Source organism: Sorex araneus, chromosome 3, assembly GCF_027595985.1.
Source record: "Sorex araneus isolate mSorAra2 chromosome 3, mSorAra2.pri, whole genome shotgun sequence".
Lineage (NCBI taxonomy): Eukaryota > Metazoa > Chordata > Mammalia > Eulipotyphla > Soricidae > Sorex > Sorex araneus.
Genome location: NC_073304.1, coordinates 10661277 through 10683580, shown reverse-complemented (window position 1 = coordinate 10683580; position 22304 = coordinate 10661277). Strand labels below are relative to the sequence as shown.

General features: G+C 45.5%; 1 protein-coding gene and 1 pseudogene across 2 annotated transcripts in view; one reads left to right on the top strand and one right to left on the bottom strand.

Moving 5' to 3' along the window:
• Positions 1–22304, bottom strand: part of RPS6KA5 (ribosomal protein S6 kinase A5) — a 201874-nt gene that overhangs the window by 48686 nt on the left and 130884 nt on the right. The window contains exons 5-7 of one of the 2 annotated variants that reach the window (XM_055132042.1): positions 22040–22147; positions 6674–6757; positions 4532–4635 (exon numbers count right to left, since the gene is read on the bottom strand). The exons of the other annotated variant lie outside the window; for it this stretch is intronic. Of the exons in view, the coding sequence (XP_054988017.1) occupies positions 4532–4635; positions 6674–6757; positions 22040–22147 (296 nt within the window). The remainder of the gene's footprint in view (positions 1–4531; positions 4636–6673; positions 6758–22039; positions 22148–22304) is intronic. 2 annotated transcript variants of the gene reach the window in all.
• LOC129403917 (U7 small nuclear RNA) lies at positions 10641–10693 on the top strand (annotated as a pseudogene).

Sequence of the window (22304 nt, the reverse complement as noted above, 5' to 3'; positions counted from 1 at the left end):
GGCATGCCTCACATGCAGACAACCTGGGTTCAATCCCTGGCATCCCACGTGGTCCCCTGAGTCCCACCAGGGGACTGAGGGTAGAGACAGGGGTGAGCCTTGAGCACTGTCAGGTGTGGCCCCAAACCAAACCAAAACCCAAACCCAAACCTGATCCGCCAAGGCTTGTTAATAGCAAAGGAATACAGAGTGGTCGCAGAAGGTCGTAGAAGGTAACAGAAGATGCCATGAACTATACTTATGATTTGGTGATCATGAGTCTTTCCTCCTTAATTTGCTATGAATACAACAGTGTGTGTGCATACAAATAGTTATTAGGAAAGATGAGATGCACTGATTTTTTTTTTAATCACTGGGTTAATTTTTGTTGATTTACAATGCAGATTTAAGGTACAGAGATTTAAGAAGAGGGAACATCACTCTAGAAGCGTATGTCCTCTGGGGGGTGGAGAGATAGTACAGAGGACAGGGTGCTTGCCTTGCCTTGCATGCAGTCAACCTGGGTTCAGGCCCTAGCACCCTATTGTTCCCCGAGCCCTTCCAGGAGTGAGGCCCTAAGTGCAAAGTCAAGAGTAAGCCCTAAGTACTGCTGGGTGTGCCCCTTAAAAAACAAACAAAATACAAGAGGTTAGAGAGAGAGTACAATGGGAAGGACGCTTGCTCTGCACAGGGCCAACCAGGTAAGATCCTAGTATCCCATATAGTCCCCTGAGCATTGCCAGGAGTGATTCCTGAGTGCAGAGCCATGAGTAATCTCTAAGCATTGCTGGCTGTGGCCCCTAAAATAAAAACAGACAAACACAAAAAATGTTTATGACCTCTGAGAAAGGGCTCAGTGAGTTTTTGCGCTAGGTATGAGATTGTGTTAGGGAGAATTACAACCTTTCCTCTTAATTTGTTTTATATGTCTTTATTTGAGGATGAAGAAAGGTTTACGGGCAGAGCCTGGCAAGCTCCCCGGGGCATAATCAATATGCCAAAAACAGTAATGATAGGTCTCATTCTCCTTATCCTGAAAGAGCCTCCAATCGTTGGGAAAGATGAGTAAGGAGAGGCTGCTAAAAGTCTCAGGGCTGGGAGAAATAGAGACAGTACTGGTGCCCGCTCGAGTAAATCGACGAACAACGGGATGACAGTGATACAGTGAAGAAAGGCTTAAGGAGATGCTTATGGCTGCCAAACAGCAGGGGTTGGACTCGTGAGCTTAATTAGTATCACCAGATCCAGCCACAGGTCACTCAGATCCAGCAAAATTTCAGGGCGTTTCCAGCTAAGATCAGCACTGGGGTTGGCAGGTGAGAGACTCCCCCAGAGTGACAGAATGCCCTGAGGGCAGGTCTCAGGCTCCAGCAGCAAAGAGGATGGGGACGAGAAGAGCAAAGTGATACACATGAGCCCCTCTCAGTAACGGCTGCAAATCACATGCCTACACGGGACAAGGGAAGAAGAAAGTGGCCGAAATGGAGGCAGGCTTGGGGGTGGGAGGGAAAATGGGAACACTGAGGGGGGAAGGGGACACTGATGAGGGGCCTGGTGCTGGAACTGAATGCCTGAAACTCAATCATGAATAACTGCAATTTTGTAATTCAGAAGGATTCAATAAAAAAAAAAATCTTCCCACAGAATCAGCTAAGATGGTTTGGTTTCTGTATCCTAATCCTAACCCCTCTCTCTAATCAGTGTCTTTATTTTTTATTTTAGTTTAGTTTTAGTTTGGGGGCCACACCCAGCTATGTTCAGGGTTCATTCCTGGCTCTGTGTCCAGGGATCACTCCTGGTGAGCTCAGGGGACCATATGGCATGCTGGGGATAGAACCTGGGTTGGCTGCGTGTAAGGCAAGTGCTTTACCATTGTTCTGGGATCTCTATTTCAAATCGCTCTAGTGAATTTATGGTGGCATCTCATTTTGGTTTCAATTTGCATTTCCTTAAATACTAGTGGTGTAGGTCACCTTTTCATGAGCTGATTTGCCACCTAAAGGTCTTCAGTAAACAGTCTCTTCTAATTTTTACTCATTTTACAAATGGAGTTTGGTTTTCTTGAGTGCTGAGAGTTCTAGATACCTGTTCATTTGGTTTCTGATGTCTGCCCATTTGATCTGATATCAAATCTAGATCTCATGTACAAATTTATTCTAGTAGGGGGCTTTTCTTTTGAATTATATAAACAATCTCTCTGAAGGGAAAGAGTATATTCCATTTTGATGGAACACAACTCACCACTGTTTTCTTTTGTGGACTCTTTCTGTTTTTTCTTATTTCTTTCTGATGGGGTCACACTTGATGATGTTCAGGGGTTACTTTCCTGGTTCTGCACTCAGAAATTACTCCTGGCAGTGCTCAGGGGACGATGTGGGATGCCGGGGATCAAACCTTGATCAACTATGTACAAGGCAAGCACCCTCCCTGCTGTACTATCTCCAGCCCCTCTCTGTATGCTTTTTGTATATTATAGAAACATCTGACGATCTGAGGTCAAAGATTTTCAAGTTGCCTTCCTCTATGCATGAAGAATTTAAGGCGGAGAGTTCACTTCCGCCATCTAAACAGCCAGTGTGTTTAAAGGACCACTTCTTTACAAGACTACCCTCTAGATCTACTGCCTACACCTTGGAGCCCAGACCACTGTGAGCCTGGCCCCAACTACAACAACCAAACCAGAAGATGTGCTAGTTAAGGAGGCAGGCCGGGGTGTGGGAGGGACCCAGGGATACTGATGGAGGGAGGCTGACTTTGATGGTGGGATGGGTGTTGGGACACTGCATGCTTAAAAATCGACGATGAGTAACTGGGTAAGTTTCAGGCCCTTGCAGAAAAAAGGAAAGAAAGGGGAAAAGGACAATCATTTTTCTAGCAGGCTGATCCCCACCGTGAGCTCAGTCGCCTCCCTACAAGTGTGCTGTGTCTCTGCAATCTCAGGTCCATCCCACTGAAGACTTCTCCATCCTCACTCGAGACCACGGTGTCTAAAAGGACCCTAGCCTAGCGGATGCTCGGAAGTAAACATGCTTTGCTCCTTCCAAGACTTGGCTATTCTGAATCCTCTCTTTCCATATAAACTTCAGACCCAGGTTGTCAATTTCTAACCCCTCATCCCCCCAAATCTCCTGGGCCTGGGCCTGTGAAATCTCCAGACACATGTGGAGAGGGGTGACAGCTGTATGCTGCAGTTTCCTTGCCAGGGTGCGTATCAGCGCATCTGGCGTGCCCGCTCCAGATCGCTGGACTTCTCTTCCTGCAGCTTCTCCTCCCCTGTGTTCTTCCTGCCAACACTGGCCGCTGCCCTGAGCATCCTGGGGCCTCTGGTCCTTCTCGACCTGTCTGCCTGGGCCCCCTCACCCCACCCCACAGGGCAGGCAGCGCTGCAGGTAATCAATCCCACGGCTTGCCTCGTTTCCTTCTGTCTCTCACTGTTCACTGTCCTTCACTGCAAGGTGTTCAGTGTCTTCAAAACGGTGCCTTCATACCTGCCCGTGTTTAGAAAACTGTTGCAGGCAGGAAGGTAAATCCAATCCCTCTTACTCCATCTTGGTAAGAAGCAGAAGTTGTGCTTTTTTTTTTTTTTTTTTTTTTTGCTTATTTTTTGGGTCACACCCGGCGATGCACAGGGGTCTCTCCTGGCTCATGCACTCAGGAATTACCCCTGGCGGTGCTCAAGGGGACCATATGGGATGGTGGGATTAGAACCCGGGTCGGCCGAGTGCAAGGCAAACGCCCTACCTGCTGTGCTATATCGCTCCAGCCCCTTTTTTTTTAATGTTTAATATTAGCTCTGTTCCCAAAGTTATAAAATCCAGGTGAAAACAGGGCAAAGACACGACTAGCGAGAAGTCTCCTGCTTTCGCACCGTCAGTTTAGCTGTTCACTGACTCGCCCATTCTGCAAATTCCCACGGACTCTCACGGAGTTAGCACTGGGCGGGCACTGGAACAGAAAATGCTGAGAATCCAAACCAGACATGCCCCTCGCTCCTACGGCGCCGAAGTCTATGGGGGCTGAGAGAGACTAACAGGATAAGGATAAGATGAAAACTGTAACCGCGCAGCGGCAATATCTGCTACGGAAGAGGGCTGGAATACTGCTGTGATACTGCACAGGAAGGAGAATTCAGGTACTGCTTTCCACAGAGCCCACATCTATGAAAATAATGAGTACAGTGTTGCTGCTTTTTTTTTTTTTTTAGTGTTAAAGTCACAAAGAAACTATATTAAGTATCCGCCAGGAAAGAAATGTTCATCAAATGAACTGATTGATAAACTTAATGATTTATTTACTAAGTTAAGTTTCCAAGAGCTTGGGAACATACAAATATTAGGACATTAGCCATATGCAAATAAAGATCAAATTGGATGCATAATCTGTAAAGAAACATAGTCTATCTAGATCCACATCCTACATAAATACAAAGGGAAATTTACTGTTTCAAATCTCATCTCGTCTATTTCTGTTTTTTTTTAAAAAATTTTTCCCATCAGGAACTGCAGAAATTTGCTCTGCCCATTGAGAAATATATTATTTTATGAAGTCTTACCTAGATATCTCAGCCTGGGAATTCTTCTCTCCATCAACAGTGAAAGGAGAGGCCCCCGTGAGTAATTCATATGTTAGGACACCTAAGCTCCACCAGTCAACAGCCTATGAAAGAACAATATCAGCTTTAGAACACCAACTAATAACTAATAAATATTTCATAAAAAGAAAAGTGAACAAAACAAAGTCGTACATTTAAAAGCTACTTGACAGATTTGCATACAGTTTTCTGGATAAGGAGTAATAAATGACAGTACACAGACATTTAGTGGACAGATATGGAGATAAGAGAACTTAATCCTGGCGAAGTCAGTCAGGGCACTAAAAAGCATTTGAATCATTTCTAAAACTAGAAGCAGTTGTGGTTTTACTTTCTTGGCTAATTAATCAAAATTAAATTTGAAAACAACTTCTTAAATTTTTTTTTCTTTTTGGGTCACACCTTTCTTGGCTAATTATTCAAAATTAAATTTAAAAACAACTTAAAAATTTTTTTTTTCTTTTTGGGTCACACCTGGGCTTACTCTTGGCTCTGCACTCAGGAATTACTCCTGGTGGTGCTCAGGGGACCATATGAGATGCCGGGGATCAAACTGGGTCAACCAAATGCAAGGCAAATTCCCTACCTGCTGTGCTATCGCTCCAGCTCCAACAATTTCTAAAATTTTAAATAAATGAAATCTTTGATTGTTTATGGTAGAGTAATGATGTACATTTTTATTCATTATTCAGGCCCAATGAGTCATAAGAAAATTTTATTTATTTATTTATTCATTTATTTTGCTTTTTGGGTCATACCCGGCAATGTACAGGGGTCACTCCTGACTCTGCACTCAGGAATTACCCCAGCAATGCTCAGGGGACCATGTGGGATGCTGGGAAACGAACCTGGGTTGGCCGTGTGAAAGGCAAACACCCTACCCGCTGTGCTATTGCTCCAGCCCCTCATAAGAAATTTTTGAAAATAAAAGAATATAGCTGAAAAAATCCATGTGAAAGTGATACTTTTCATAACCATCTAATCATTTCCTCTGATTAAACCTAATTATGTAACATAAAAGTATTCATGGGAATGTGTGGACAGATTTCAAATATAAAATAAACACAAGATAAAATGCAATCTAAATTGAAAATCGATTTATAAACTCAATTACCTAAACTAAAATCCAGACAAAGTATATAGAGCTTATGAAAACTTAGCTCTTTCATGGTTAGACATGTCAAGCTATCAGTAACAGTTCCACACATGAGTTTCTATCAATGACATAGTAACTGTCCAATTTTTAAGCTGTCAGCTTCCAAATTTCAGGGCCAATGTTTTAAAGAAATGGTGCAAAATATGCAAAATGAGAGATACTTTTAAGCATAGGTAACAATGATATAAAAAGGATCAGATAGGCTGAGCACACGAGGCATCCATATAGGATGGCTGGGATTGAACCCCGGTCATGTGCAAGGCAAGCGCCCTACCTTCTGTGCTATCATTCTGGCCCAAAGCCATGTTCTTAAACAGGTGCAGATCAATAACCAGAGTTTGAGTCTTGGGCCTGAAATCAATACACATAACCCTGAAGTATAACAGGCTTCTAAGTATCACTAGTCATTAGCCAGAAGAACATTCTTCCAAGTTAAGATATTCCTCCAATCTTCCTCTAAATATTCTAAGATATTACATTTGTAGGACTTTGGAAGGCGAGGAGGGAGAGAGGGAGGTGGGACACAGAGAGTTAAGTTCCTTTTCTGGAGAAAGTTATTAACAAAGACTGAACAAATGCAAAACCTCGAACAGAGGGAATCAAAGTAAGTGACTTAGGTACTATTACATGATATAACAAAGTCTCTTCTATACTCATCATTCTGTACACCGGCAGGGAAGCAAGGAGGGGAGAAAACTCAAGCTTTTTAGAGGGCTTAGGAGAACAGACTGTGTTGAGTTTGTGTCTTATTCTCTCACAGTTGTCGCAACCGTTATCTCTGTTGCAGAGATAATCAACAATGTGTTCCAGCCTCTCGAGAAGGTTAAAGGCAGAAAGACTAGCCCAGCACTACTGGGGTGCAGCCAGGACACCTCGGGGGCGCTCCCTAGCATGGTCCCTGACAAACACGCTTAGAGGAACACCCAGAAGCAGCAAAAAGAACGTACCTTGTCGTGTCCCGAGTCTCCCCCTTTGACAATATCTGGGGCCATGTATTCAATAGTTCCACAAAAGGAATATGCTCTTTCAGCCTTAAACAAACAAACAAACAGAAAGGGGTTTGATTCCACGCTAGCACGACCAGAGATGGTCAAAGAAAGTTCCCACGGCATGTGGGTGGCTCAGGTCTACACTGCAGCCAAGCAGTGGCAGAATTTCACTCTCACCAGGACACACATCTCTGTGGTGTGAGTTCTGGATGAACGTCTCGTGCCTGAAACCCAGTAGCCTTCCATCCATCCATCCATCCATCCATCCATCCATCCATCCATCCATCCACCCACCCACCCACCCACCCACCCACCCATCCATCCATCCATCCATCCATCCATCCATCCATCCATCCATCCATCCATCCATCCATCCACCCACCCATACACCCATCCACCCATCCATCCATCCATCCATCCATCCATCCATCCATCCATCCATCCATCCATCCATCCATCCATCCACCCACTCACCCACACACCTGTTCATCTGCTTGTCCACCCATTCATGTTACCTCACCCATTCTTCTTCCAAAATGCAAGTAGCCCCAATAGGGTACCATGAACTGCCTGACACTTTAGTGTACAAGACTCTTTCCAGCCAGGTAAGGTTGGAAAAACACTGGAAACTTGATGAGGAAGGAAGATCAACTGCTATAAGGGGAAAAGGGAGCACAAAGATGAAAAAAACACACACAAACTTTTCCTACCACACCACGTTGTTTACACTGCTGATAGCATGGTAATTAGCGTTGATAAACCCAAACTGCCTTTTTGAAAAGAAATGTTTCTGTTATTTTCGTTATTTGTTTGGCCATGCCAGGTGGTGTTTAGGCTTACTACTGGCTCAGGAATTACTCTTGGCGGTGCTTAGGGGACCATATGGGATTCTGGGGATCAAACCCAGGTCAGCGTGTGCAAGGTAAGCACCCTACCTGCTGTACTTTCTCTGTCACTGTCACCCCGTTGTTCATCGATTTGCTCGAGTGGGCACCAGTAACATCTCCATTGTGAGACTATTGTTACTGTTTTTGGCATATCGATACTCCACCGATACCTTGCCAGGCTCTGCCGTGTGGGTGGGATACTCTCGGTAGCTTGCCGGGCTCTCCAAGAGGAGCGGAGGAATCGAACCCAGGTGGTCTGCATGCAAGGCAAATGCCCTACCTGCTGGGCTATCACCTCAGCCCCATCTGATTTAATCTACATACAAATATTAATGCAAAATATGATCTGTAAGGTTCAATTGTGTGTGATAATATTCTGGAAGATTATTACCACTCTAGATACTAAAGATAAAGACCCAATACAATTAAGCTTAAGTCTATAGATAATTTGCTTTCTTGTGACCTAGTAGAATACTACTACTTAATAGGTAACAAATTTATCTATCAAATATCATTTTATGTCTACTACATTATTACAGTAATAAAGACTAAGCTTGCATCAAACTACTAGAAAGATTAAATGTAAGTTAAATTAATTCCATTAAGTCTGTAAATCAGAAGTAATCAATTTTTAGACATCCGTAGGTAGAAAAAAATGGATGTACTGGGAAGCACTGTCTGTTGTCTGAGTGATTTTTATCTTATTTTTGGATCCAACCCCCAGCAAGTGCTCAGGGCTTACTCCTGGCTCTGTCCTTAGGGATCAATCCTGACTATGCACAGGGGACCATTTGGGGAACTGGAGATCAACCCTGGGTCAGCCACGTGCGAGGCAAGTGCCCTGCTCACTGGGCTACATCTCTCTAGCCCCAGCTGACCGAATTATTTTAAAAAATACCATACAATTACTTTTTTAAAAACTGAATTTTTTTTTAGTCAGTTAACTCTCCACCATGCAAGAACATTTTGTTTTGAATTTTAAGAAGAAAAAATTGCCGAGAAGCGCATTAAAATTACTACATCATAAAATTAAACATTTCAGTTCATCTCTGTTGATATAATGAAAAAGCAAAGTCCCCTAATTGGCTGCACGAAGTCTCTTGGGGAAAGAGAGGTGCAGAAAGATCAATTCAGCCTCTCCAACAGTTTTATGTCTCGATCTAGTTGGAAACACGCAAACACGCCAATATTCCCCAGGTGAATGAAATAAACTTATTAGGCTTGTGCCTCTTGTAGGTTTGGGGCCTGAATTTACTCCTTCGCCCTCCCCAAGGTAAGGGAAAGTGAGACGACCTGGCCCCACAGGCTGATCCTCAGAACGATGGAAGAACTGGAAGACTCGCACCAGGGAGTGGCCAGTAATCCCACAGAAAAAGCCCAGGAGTCCCTGAGGGAGAAACTAGACGCTGCAGACCCAGAAAGGAGGCAGCAGAGGCACTGCCGCTACCGAAGCGGTTAGAAAGGCACAAAGGAGAATCAAAACGGAACGTTGGAAACATTGACATCAATGGAAAAGATATTCATAAAAATAGGCAGGAAGGACAGAGCAGGCCCCGTCGAGAGAGAATTCGTAACTGGATGACGGAGTTGGGAGATGGGCCTGGGCACCGCCAGAGCTGCAAGCAGACTACATTTTAAAATACCTATTTTTGAGTTACAAATTTCTACTTTTTTTTTGGGGGGGGGAAGGGCACCACATAAGCAGTGCAGTGGGGAGGGGTGGGGAAGGGGGTAGGATGAGGGCAATTCTGATGAAACTTTTCCAACTGGGTCTGAGAGTTCAGTGCAAGGGTCCAAGAATTTATTTATTTATTTATTCTTTCTTTTCTTTTTTCAAATTTTTAAAATGTTATTGAATGACCGTGAGATAGTTACAAGCTTTCATGTTTGGGTTACAATCTCACAATGATCAAACACCCATCCCTCCACCAGTGCACATTCCCCACCACCAATAAAGGCTGCTCAGTCCCATGGTCCTAGGTACCACCTGGGCCACCCTGGTGATGTCTGGGTGGCCCCACTCAGTGCTGCTGGGGACCGAACCAGCATCCGATACACGCAAAACAGGATTCCCCGACCCTGTGCTGGCTCTCTCTCCCCCAAATTTCCAGCCTCTAAATTTCAATTTCTTTTCTTTTTTTTTTTTTGGTGGGAGGGCGGCACATCTGAGACGCTTAGGGTTATCCTGGCCCTGCACTCAGGAATCACTTCTGGCAATCAAGTACCTTCCCTTCTGCCCCTGGAATTCCTGTTTTCTTCCCTCATAATAATTCACTATGACAATCATTTGTGTTTTCTTCACGGGCTGGAGCAATAGCACAGCGGGTAGGGCACTTGTCTTGCACGCGGCTGACCTGGGTTCGATTCCCAGCATCCCATATAGTTCCCTGAGTAGCGCTAGGGGTGATTCCTGAGTGCATGAGCCAGGAGTAACTCCTGTGCATCGCTGGGCATGACCTCCCCCCCCCAAAAAAAAAAAGATTCAATATGCAAAGGTTATAGTTCTCTCTCTAGCACAGTGGGTAGGGAACTTCCTTGCTTGCATGTGGAAGACCCAGGTTCAATCTCCAGCATCCAACAGGGCCCCCCAAGCACTGCCAGGTGTAATTCCTGAGTGCAGAGCCAGGAGTAGCCCCTGAGTGTCGCTGGTGTATAAAGGGGAGCAGAACATTCACTCAGTTTTGTTGTGGCCCTCCCCTTTTTCTCTCTTGCTCTCATTTCTCTAAGCAAAATATGCAAATGATTGACAAGCGTAAGGTAAGGCTGTCCAGAGCACTAGGGACGCAAATGCCGCCTGCACTATGCCCTCTCGCCGTCCGGCCACTGTCACAATAAAGGGCAGAAATAGCCAAGTGCAGGTGAGGAGCTGGGGGAACTGGAACTCGTGTGCACTGAGGGTGGAAAACATCAAATGCAAAACATCAGACATGAAAGAGTGTGTAGTTTCCTCAACAGAGGCTGTCACCAGATCCAGCGATCTTACTTAGCGGTCAGAGGTAAAATTTTTAATTCCAAAATAATTAAAATTACAATCTTGGGAGTGTTGCAGCTCTGGAAGAATTTGTCTAGAAGGTTTTCCCGTGAGACCCCCCCTGACCCCCTAAGACAAATATATGATCTTGGGGGCTGGTGGGACATTGCAGGGGTCAGGTGCATGCCATGCACGCAGCCAACCCTGGGACCACAAGGTTCCTGGTGGTGGGTGCAGCCCTGAAGGGCCTTAGGTTGGGTGTCCTGGGTATCCCCGGTACCACAGGGCCCAGCCAGCATGGCTTCCTTGCACTGAACCTCTGGCCCAGTTGACTGTGAATAGTCGGGGTGGGGGGGAATGGGCCTCCTACACACTATGTGGGAGCACCCCTCAGCCAACAGTGTGTCACTGTATCACTGTCATCCTGTTGCTCATTGATTGCCTGAGCAGGCACCAGTAACGTCTCCATTGTGAGACTTGTTGTTACTGTGTTTGGCATATCGAATATGCCACGGGGAGCTTGCCAGGCTCTGCCATGCAAGCGGGATACTCTCAGTAGCTTGCCGGGCTCTCCGAGAGGGACGGAGGAATCGAACCTGGGTCAGCCGTGTGCAAGGCAAACACCCTACCCGCTGTGCTATCGCTCCATCAACAACAACAGCAACAGCAACAAAAAAAAACACCCAGTACAAGCTTGCAGAGATTTTTCTGCATCTGGGTCATCTGCACTGGTGACAGGTAGGCCACTCCGCTCACCACCGTTTGGAACTTGGAGAACTCCAACAAACCTGTCACTCAGGAAAAAAAGCGCAACACTGTGAATGGAGAAAGCATCTAACTACCTCAGCAGGTGAGTAACAGGGTTGCTCATATCAAAGCTTTATACAGCAGCTACAATAAACGAAACATTCATATTTACCGATATGAGCCAATTACAAAATAGGTCAAATGGAAAACCAACTTGCAATAAGGCGTTTCACAGGGGTGCATGCTGGGGATGCAAGGTAACAGTACATGCTGTTGATACACAGGCAAAGGAGGGCATAAAACAGGCTGAAATTCAATCCAACACCGGTTTATGGCCTGCAGCCATGCAGCTACCCTGGGCAGAAGAAAACAGAGTAACCAGCCTGCTCGTGGTCATTTATATTTATTATTATTATTATTATTATTATTATTGCTTTTTTGGGTCACACCCGGCGATGCTCAGAGGTCACTCCTGGCTCTGCACCCAGGAATTACTCCTGGCGGTGCTTGGGGGACCATATGGGATGCTGGGAATTGAACCCAGGTCCGCCGCGTGCAAGGCAAAGGCCCTACCCACTGTGCTATCACTCCAGCCCCTCGTGGTCATTTTTAATCTGCGCTCATGGACCGTGTGCCCATAAACCTCAGTGGCTGCTCCAGAAAACGCTTGTTCCGGGATCCACTCAGAGGACAGGGAGGTGACTCAGTGGCACAACAGTTGCCTGTGTGTTCAGCTGTTTGGGTCTGATCCTGTCACTATAAGCAGAGAGGAGAGAGAGAGGAGAGAGAGAAACAAGAGAGAGAGGAGAAACAGACAGACAGACAGATAGAGAGGAGACAGAGACCGGGAGGAGACAGAAAGACAGAGATAGAGAGAACCTAATCGATTTAGCTTCTTACTGTCTTCACTTGGCCGTTGTGTGTCATCTTGAGTCTCTCTCCCTTCCTCACCCTCAGTGGGGAAACAGAGGCAATGAAAAACAGACCTTCTAGAAGCTCCCTAGTCTACATCTTGCTGCGGCCACTCGCTCAGATTCCTGGCCGTCAGGGTGGAGTGGCCGGCCAGGGTGCTGACCGAGTACCACGTCTCAGCCTTGTCGTAAGGGCATCCCCCAAAAGCTCTGCTACAGCCACTGCACCCCATCGGGTCTCATCATCCAGCGGTCATAGCTGGAACATGCTGTTTCGGGATCGCGCCAACCAGCATGTGACACCTGTCACTTCAGGCCTCTCTCCACCCCCTTCTTCCTCAGCTGTCCCGGAAGGCCCCCAGACACGCCTGTGTTTGTGGAGGGCGATGTCTGGCCCCGATCTCTGGCGTGCCTTCCTTGGCACTCAGTCAAAGCTTGTTCTTCAGTCAGATCAACTCTTTTCCTTCTAATTATTATTTTGGTGGTGGGGGATGGGAGGGTCCTCACTCAGCAGTGCTCAAGGCTGACTCCTGGCTCTGTGCTCAAGAATTACTCCTGGTGGGGCTCAGGGAACCCACCTGGGGTGGCAGGGATAAAAGCCAGGTCAATGTGTGCCGGGCAAGTGCCTTCCCCACTGTACTATCTCCCTGCCCCATTCGTCACCTGACCTAAAAACAGGACTCGTCACTGTCCTTTATCACCCTCTGAGACTTTCTACACTTCGGTTCTAAGACGAAACACTTGCCCCTCTCCTCTGCCTTCCCAGGCCCTTCCCCTGGCTCCTTTGCTGTCCTGCCCCCTTTATTCCTTCTATGCTGGGGTAGCCCAGAATGAAGAAATTTGACCTTCCCCCCCCCCATGCGTTTACTCTGTTGGTATTCTCACTCATTTCCATGAATTTGAGTATTTGACTGGCAAATTCCAAGCGCCTCTCTCTACCTGCGACCATTCTCCCCGGCTCCTGCGACCTCAGCGCCCATGTGCAGCTCTGACAGATCTGAGACCCCCCCCTCCTCCGTCTGCTCCAATCGGTCCCAGTGGGCAGCCCCACCCCCAGCTGACGCCCCAAATCCAGGAGTTCCCGGGAGGCCTCTTTTCTCTCACACATCACATTCCATCAGGAAATTTTGTATGTCCTTTATCAAAACACTTAAAAACAAAACAGAACAAAACCCTGGTCACTTCTCACATCCTCTTCTGCTACTGGGGTCAGCACATGAACTGGACAGCCAAATACTGCTGTCTCTCTCTTCTCTCTCTCTCCTCTTTTTTCTCTCTCTATCCCCCCTTTTTTATTTTTTGTTTTGGTCTGGTTGGGTGGGACACCTAGCAGTGCTCTGGGGATACTCCTGGCTCTGCACTCAGGGATCATTCCTGATGGGTTCAGGGAACTGTAGGGATGCCGGGACTGAGCCCAGGTCGGCCGTGTGTAAGGCAAGCAAGCACCTTAATCATTGTACTATCACTCCGGTCCCATCTCTCCCCAACCCTCTGATTTCTTAAAGCAAATTTTGCATAATAATACTATTCTCCTTCAATTAAAAAAAAGATAAAAACAGTCAGTTGAGCAAAGAGCACATTGGTAAAATTTATATCAAAGTTTTCAACATCTTATCATACAGAAGATTTTTAAGGCTTCTATGATGAATCAATTTTGCCTGATATACAATCAAGTTCAGCAAACTATAATCTAGAAATGACTGAATAGTTAGTGAGTACCTCTAGAACATAGGTCCATGAGAATAAGATAAGAAATCTTTTATGTGTACCACTTTTGGAGGGGAGGGGATTTGGGCATACCTGGTAATGCTCAGGACTCTGTGCTCAGGGTCACTCCTGGTAGGGCTCAGAGGGCCATATGGAATGCAGGGATTGAACCCAGGTAAGCTGCAATCAAGACAAGTGCTTTATCTACTGTTCTATCTCTTAGGCATGTACCGCTATCTTTCTAGTGTTTAGTATAATGCCTAACACATAAGGGGCACTATTGCTGAACTATTATATTTATGAATACACACAGATGATTACTTAGACCATGAGCAGAAACTTCAAACATGAACACTAAGTCAAGAGAAGAAATCAACAAGCTGGGAATACAAAAAAAATGTGAAAAATCAATGAAATCAAGAGCTGGTTCTTTAAAAAAAATTAACAAGATCAATAAAACACTAGCAAGACTCACAAGGAAGGAGAGAGAAAGAACCCTAATAAATATGATCAGAAATGAACGAGCGAACATCAAAACAGAAACCACAGAAATTCAAAGGATCATTAAGAGATTACTTTGCAAATCTTTATGCCACAAAACATGAGAACCTTGAAGAAATGAATAAGTTCCTGGACTCCTATAATCTTCCAAGGCTGACCCAAGAATACCTGAACAGATCTGGAATACCTGAACAGACTTATCATTATCAAGGAAATTGAAATAGTAATTAAAAGTCTCCTGAAAAACAAAAGTCCTGACCAAGATGGACTCATTAGTGAATTCTTCCAAACCTTTAAAAGGACATACTCCCAATCCTGTTAAAGCTTTTCCAGGAAACTGAAGAAACAGAAACACTTCCAAAGAGTTTCTATGAGACAAATATCACCCTGATATTTGAACACAAAAAGAGCGAGAATTACAGACTGATATTCCCGATGAACATAGATGCAAAGATCCTCAACAAAATGCTAGCAAATAGAAGCCATCAAAAACATCATACACCTTGATCAAGTAGGATTCATCCCAGGGATACATGGATGATTCAACACTTGCAAGTCAATCAACATAATATACCATATCAATAAAAGAAAAGATAAAAATCCATATGACCAAATTAATACACGCAGAGAAGGCATTTGACATGATCCAGCATCCATTTATGATTAAAGAAAAACTCAAAAAAATGGGAGTTGAAGGAACTTTCCACAGTATATTGTTGAGGTTTTTTTTTAATCATAAATGGATTTTTCAAAGAAATGGACAAAACATTACTGAAACTGATATGTAACAATGAACCCCCATGAATAGCTAAAGCAATCTTTGGAAAAAAGAAGATGGGAGGCATCACCTTCCCCAACTTCAAACTTTACAACAAAGCAATAGTAATTAAAACAGCATGGTATTGAATAGAGACAGACCCACAGACCAATGGAATAGCGTTGAGTATCCTGACACAGACTCTCAAATAAATGATCACTTAATATTTGTCAAAGGAGCAAGAAATATGAAATGGAGCAAGGAAAGTCTGTTCAACAAGAGGTACTGGGAAAACTGGACAGTTACATGGGGTAAAAATGAACTCAGACCTCTGTCTAACACCAGGCACAAGAGTCAGGTCAAAACGGATTAAAGACCTCAATATCAGACCTGAATCCATAAAGTTACATGGAGGAAAATGTAGGCAGAACTCTTTATGACACTGAAGCTAAAGACATCTTTAAAGATGAAACATCACCGACTAAGTGGAAGCAAAGATAAACAAATGGGATTACACTAAATTAAGAAGTTTCCACACCTCAAAATAAACAGTGACCAAGATACAGAGACAGCCCACCACCGAATGGAAAAATATTTACTCAATATCCATCAGATAATGGGTTAATATCCCAGATATATAAGGCACTGGTAGAACTTTATAAGGAAAAAACTCTAGCCCCATCAAAAAAATGGGGGGAGGGAGAAAAAATGAACAGAAACTTTCTCAAAGAAGAAATACAAATGGCCAAAAAGGCACATTAAAAAACTCTCTACATCACTAGTAATCAGGGAGATGCAAATCAAAACAATGAGATATCACCTCACACCACAGAGACTGGCACACATCAAAAAGAGTAAAAACAACCAGAGCTGCAAGGATGCAGGGAGAAGGGGACTCTCATTGTTGGTGACAGGTCAGCCTTTTGGAAAACAAAAAACTAGAAATTGAGCTTCCATATCACCCAGCAATACCACCTCTGGGAATACACCCCTGGGCCGAAAAATACACAGCAGAAATGACATCTGCACTTGTGTGTTCATTGCAGCACTGTTCACAACAGCCAGAATCCGGAAACAACCTGAGTGCCTCAGAACAGACAACTGGTTAAAGAAATTATGGTACATCTGCACAATGGAATACTATACAGCTGTCAGAAAAACTGAACTCATGAAGTGCACTTATAAATGGATGAACATGGAGAGTATCATGCTAAGTGAAATACATCAGAAGGAGAAGGGCAGACATAGAATGACTGCACTCATTTGTGAGATATTAAAGAGAAAGAAACAACACATACTAAGAGACTGACACCCAAGTGCAGTAGATACAAGGGGCAGGATGAATGTTCCACGATTGGAAGCCTGCCTCAAGGGCTGGGGGGAGGGCAGTTGGGAACAGAGAAGGAGCCACTATGACAATAAGGGTTGGAAGGGATCGCTCTGGACGGGAGGTGTGTGCTGGACGTGGGCAAATGACCAAACATGATAATGGTCTCTCAGTATCTGTATTACAAAGAACAATGCCCAAAAGGAGAAAGAGACAAAGAAAGAGAGAGAGAGGGAGAGGGAGAGAGGCAGAGAGAGAGATGGAAAGTGGGGGGGGTGGCAGTAGACAAAGGACAGTGGTGTACTGGTGATGGGAAATGTGCACTGGTGGAGGGATGGGAGTTGGAACACTATGACTGAAACTCAATCATGAAAGCTTTGTAACTGTATCTCACAGTGATTCAATAAAAAATAAATAAGTAAAATGTAACAGAAATACATTTCCCATACCAAAGAGGTCATACTTCATAATTCACAACCCTGCACCATACTGAAAGAGAAGCACATTTGGGCAAGGATGATTCCTTCAGTGCTTGAAAAGCTGAGCTTGAGGCACCTGAAGGAAAAATCAAGTGGGGACCCACTAGGGGGCGCGATGCCAGGGCTGGCCTTTCCCATCTGGGATGCGCCAACAGGGGGAGAAATAAAGCTTAAAAAAGATAATGTCTCTACTTTTGGGCGTTTTGGCTTGCAATGCAGATACTGAGAGGCTATCATGTCTGGTCCTTTATCTACTTTCGGCACACACCTCCCATCCCACCTATTCCTCCAACCATCGTTTTCTTAGTGATCCCTTCTCTATCCCAGCTGTCCTCTCACCGCCCGCTCATGAGGCAGGCTTCCAACTATGGAGCAGTCTTCCTGTCCCTTCTATCTACTGACCTCTCAGTGTCTGTGCTGCAAGCCATAAGGGCCAAGAGTAGAGAGAGAGTATGGAGAATATTGTCTGCCATGGAGGCAAGGAGAAGGTGGGAAAGGGGGGGTATACTGGGGACACTGGTGGTGGGGAATGTGCACTGGTGGAGGGATGGGTGTTTGATCATTGTGTGATTGTAACTCAGACATGAAAGCTTGTAACTATATCTCATGATGAATCAATAAAATTTTTTTTTGCCTTTTGGGTCACACCCGGCAATGCTCAGGGGTTACTCCTGGCTCTGCACTCAGGAATTACCCCTGGCAGTGCTCAGGGAACCATATGGAATGCTGAAAATTGAACCCAAGTTGGCCACATGCAAGCCCTACCCGCTGTGCTATCGCTCCAGCCCCAAATCAGTAATTTTTTTTTTTTTTGCTTTTTGGGTCACACCCAGCGATGCTCAGGGGTTACTCCTGGCTCTGCACTCAGGAATTACTCCTGGCGGTGCTTGGGGGACCATATGGGATGCCGGGGATCGAACCCGGGTCGGCTGCGTGCAAGGCAAATGCCCTATCCGCTGTGCTATCGCTCCGGCCCCCCAAATCAGTAATTTTTAAAAAATAATAATAAAAAAATTAAAAGACAGTGTCAAGGATTCTCATTATATCAAAGAAGAACCTGCAAGAGACAGTGAGAGGAAGAGGGTGAGCCAAGGAATATGGCTCCGAGTCGACACCGGCAGGCAGGAGAGGAAGAGAAAGACGAGCGGGCTCGAGGGGAGGGGACCACCCAAACGCAGTAGGAAAGGGGGTCGTATGGGTAAACACTGCACAAAGGCGAGCCACAGCATGGGTCAGAGTAGAAGCAACTATGGAGCCAGAAAAAAAATTTTCTTTTTTATCTTTGTTTATCCACTGGGCACTGGCAAACCATCCACACATCCATCCACGCAAGCATACATGTATCCATTCATTCTTATGTAATGGATCCCCACACGCATCCATTCACGCATGCATGCATCTATTCATTCTTACGTATACCCATCCACGCATCCATCCATGCATCCATCCACCCATCCATGCCCCCACCATTCTTTGAAATCTGTATTGAGTTGCTGTGATTCATAATGTTGTTAATGATAGTTCCATGCATACATGATTCCAGCATCACACCTGCCATCATACCCGCTCCCTCCAGCAAGGTCTCGAAGGCCCTTCCTGATCCCCCGCACCCCATTAACTCAGCTCTATGGGCCAATTCTGCAGTTTTGTTGCCTTTGACCATCCATTGCTCCCTTGCTGTGTGTCTTTAAATCCCACAGGTGAGAGAGATCATTCTGTATCTAACCCTTTCCTACTGAGCTCACCCAGCACAATACCCCAGAGTTCCACTCACAGAAGTGACAAACTGCAAGGTTTTGTCCTTGTTTAGAGATGCATAGTATTCCTCTCTCTCTGTCTCTCTGTCTCTGTCTCTGTCTCTGTCTCTGTCTCTCTCTCTCTCTCTCTCTCTCTCTATTCTACAACTTCTTTATTGCTTGTCCAATTTTAAAACTTTGAGACTACAGAGGAGAAATTGGGCATTCTTAAATGATAACAAAAAGGCCCAAGAGGAAAGAGGGTGGAAAGAGACAGATCAACTATTAACTGGAAACCAAGGAGGTAGAATAGAGATGGGGAGACAGAAACTCATCCATGAAAGAGGGGACTTTCGGTCGAAGGGACTTGGGTTGCTATGGAAATGAAAACGGAATGGCATCTACTCACAAGGAGACCGAGGGGCACTTTTTTTCAGATGGAAAGGGATCGGGCAGGTTCAAAGCAGGTGCTGGCGGGAACTGGGACCAAGGCTCACGGGACTGAGTGTAGGAGACTCAGGAAAGAACAGAGCCCATCCCACCCCGAGTCAGGCCTGACGCCTGGCACGACAGCGCATCCTCGGGGCTGAGGGAGGATGAGTGGGAAGTTGCAGGGGAGAGAGGGGAAATCAGAAAACATGGCTGACATGTGCCTTAGTGCCACAGAACTATGCTGAACCCAGCAAGGCCGACAGGATCAACGACTTGCCCACTTCGTGTAGCTGAATAGCGACGCCCTGATGTCACTCTGAGCCCCTTTACTCTCTCACGGGGCAGCTTCTAACCTGATAAGCAGAAACTACCCCCATTCGCTCAGGGGAGGGAGCCGGCTGACGCTCAAGCAGCGTTCCAGACGACTCTGGGAAAACCCAGGGCCATGTTTGCTGCTTGTCATCCTCGTCTCAGTGTCAGGCACTCGCTACTTCTGCCTCGCGCCAAATGCTCAGCTGCACACGTCTGGAAGCCGTGGGGTTCCCGGAAGTGGCCCCTTCATGGGGGCCTCCTGTCTAGCAGGTAAGTCTGACAGGAAACAGTGATAGGGGGGTGTGAGCAAGCGCCTGGGGGGCTCCAGAGAGAGAGGGAACGGTGACCACCAGTCCCCATGCAGGCGACGCTTTAAGTACCAGGCGTGGAAGCGCAGGGAAACAGTCAGGTTTTGTTTTGTTGTGTTCCTGTTTTGGGGACATGCCCAGCAACTGCTCAGGGCTTACTCCTGGCTCTGCACTCAGGAATCTCTCCTGGTGGGGTCCCGGGGACCCTGTGAACTGCCAGGGACGGAATCCAGGTCAGCGGCGTGCAAGGCAAGCACCTTTCCTGCTCTACTCTCTGTGGCCCAGGAAATAAATGTGTTTTAATACATTTGTTGGGTAGAGGCACCCGGTTACTTGAAACACAACCACTGAAATAAGGCACAAAGATAAGCCCCCTGCAGGCAGACCTGACTGGGTCACGTGACTGGTCAAGACCGGACTGACAGCACCTGGGATGGATCATTTTCTGCTTCCCACAGAGAAAGCCACGAAAGCCACGTTTTCAGTGTGCAGTGGCAGGGAGAGAGTCTGGGGGCTGCACAGTTCGGGGGCCACTCTTCACTAATGTCACCCCAAATCTGTACCCACTGTCCTCAAACACACTCTCTGTCTGGCCAACCTCTGCCCCTCAGGCAAGGAGGACATGGCTGCCGTAGAAACGGGGAAGAGACGGAATCTTGGGCACCTATTTCTTATACAGACTCCAGCCCCTCTGGGTCCTATATCCCTGCAGCCTTACTTGGGAGGACACTTGCAATCCCCCAACTCCTGAGTCTTTTTTGGGGGGTTGGGGGCTATTGAGAGGCACAAATGAGCCTTCTTTGGGACTTCTCACATCACTGGCTTAGGATTCAGCAGTTTGGGCACTGTTCAATCAATGAGTATTTCTGCAGTTTTTTTTCCCCCAAATCTGGCTCTTTTCCCTCTCTTCACTGAAGTCCCCACCCATTCTATTCCTTCACTCATTTGTGGAGCAGGATTTATGAGGAAGCAACAGTGAATATATGACATGTTCCGGGAGTTTCCAGTGATACACTTAGAAAGGAGGAAAAGACTTCAAAGATTCAAATGAAATTCTTGAAACGTTATCTATCCTAACTATGGTTTTCCTGCATAACTGCCCTCTGATAGCCATCCCTGATTCATAAAGGCAGAGACTACTTCCAAGGGACTCTTCACTCTGTTAGTCCGTAACTTGGCATAGTAGAGGTGATCAGGAAATAACAACTGAAATGCAACTTGGAGAAACACAGATATGAATAGCAATCAGAACCATTAGCTTTTCATAATTTTCAGGCTAACCCAAGCCACCAGAGACTGATTTCATTATACTGAAATAAGTAAGCAGAGATAGCTATGCCTGATTTGGAATGTACAAATGATGTGTTCTCTAAGAACAAAGTCCTTTTTACCACTTTTACTGATTCTGTATTTTACAACAATAATTTCTTTTTTAACTGGGGTGACACTCTAGGTACTCCGGGAGTCCTCCTTGACCGTCTGTGGTGCTGGGGAATTGAGCTGGGGTTGGTGGCACAAGGAAGTGTCTTAACCCCTGGACGATCTCTCTGGTCTAGGCCAAGAATTTCTTAGAAATAAGCTGACATTCAAATCTAGCTATTTTGAAATCACCAGGAGTGTAATATATATATAATTATTAAAATTGCTTTATAAAGAGCATTAATTAGAAGTAGGAGGCGTAACCACTTTTAAATATCATTATACACATCTTAATACCAAACAAGTTCTAATCAACACTGAAAATGCAAATCTTTCACAGCTAAAATTCGCACATTATTACATTTTAGTTTCACAGAGCAAGAGACTAGTGAGATTATGTAAAAATCGTGCAGAGTGACTGCTGCCATCCCAGGAAAGGGCCTTCACTCTGCAGGCATAATGCAAGATCCCGGGGCTTCGTTTCATGAGTCTCCACCAGTTCCTCTGTGGGCACATTCTACCAGACTGTCTAAGATGCATCCAGTCTATTTTATAGGGCAATTATTTTTCTGTTTTAAGCTGGGGGGTTCTGATGTACCCATCAAAGGTCACTGTAATTCAACAGGACAATTAACATGACAATTTTAAACCAAAAACCTTTGCAGTCAGTCATTCATGTCAAGACGTTCCTCTGGGCAATCTGCACCCAAACCCCATGACCTGTATGACAGCATGTGGTGCCGTGCTCATTCTGTGGGCTCTTAGACTCTGCAGGTCATCAGTATTTACATTCCATCATTATCAACTTTAAATGAACAGGTAATACTTACTTCATCAGCTACAAACTCCTTACTTAGACCAAAATCGGTCAGCACCACATGGCCGTTAGAATCAAGGAGAATATTCTCAAGCTTAATGTCACGGTATATAATCCCCAACTGTAAAAGCAAACAGATATGCATTTAAAAAACAGAAATTGCCCCAAAGTAAACTAAGAACGTCTTATCCATCTTAGAAATGAAATCGGGGTCAGGCCTCAATGGGCTGCACGTAAGCTTTGCATGCAGGGGGCTCAGGTTCAATCCCTGACACCAC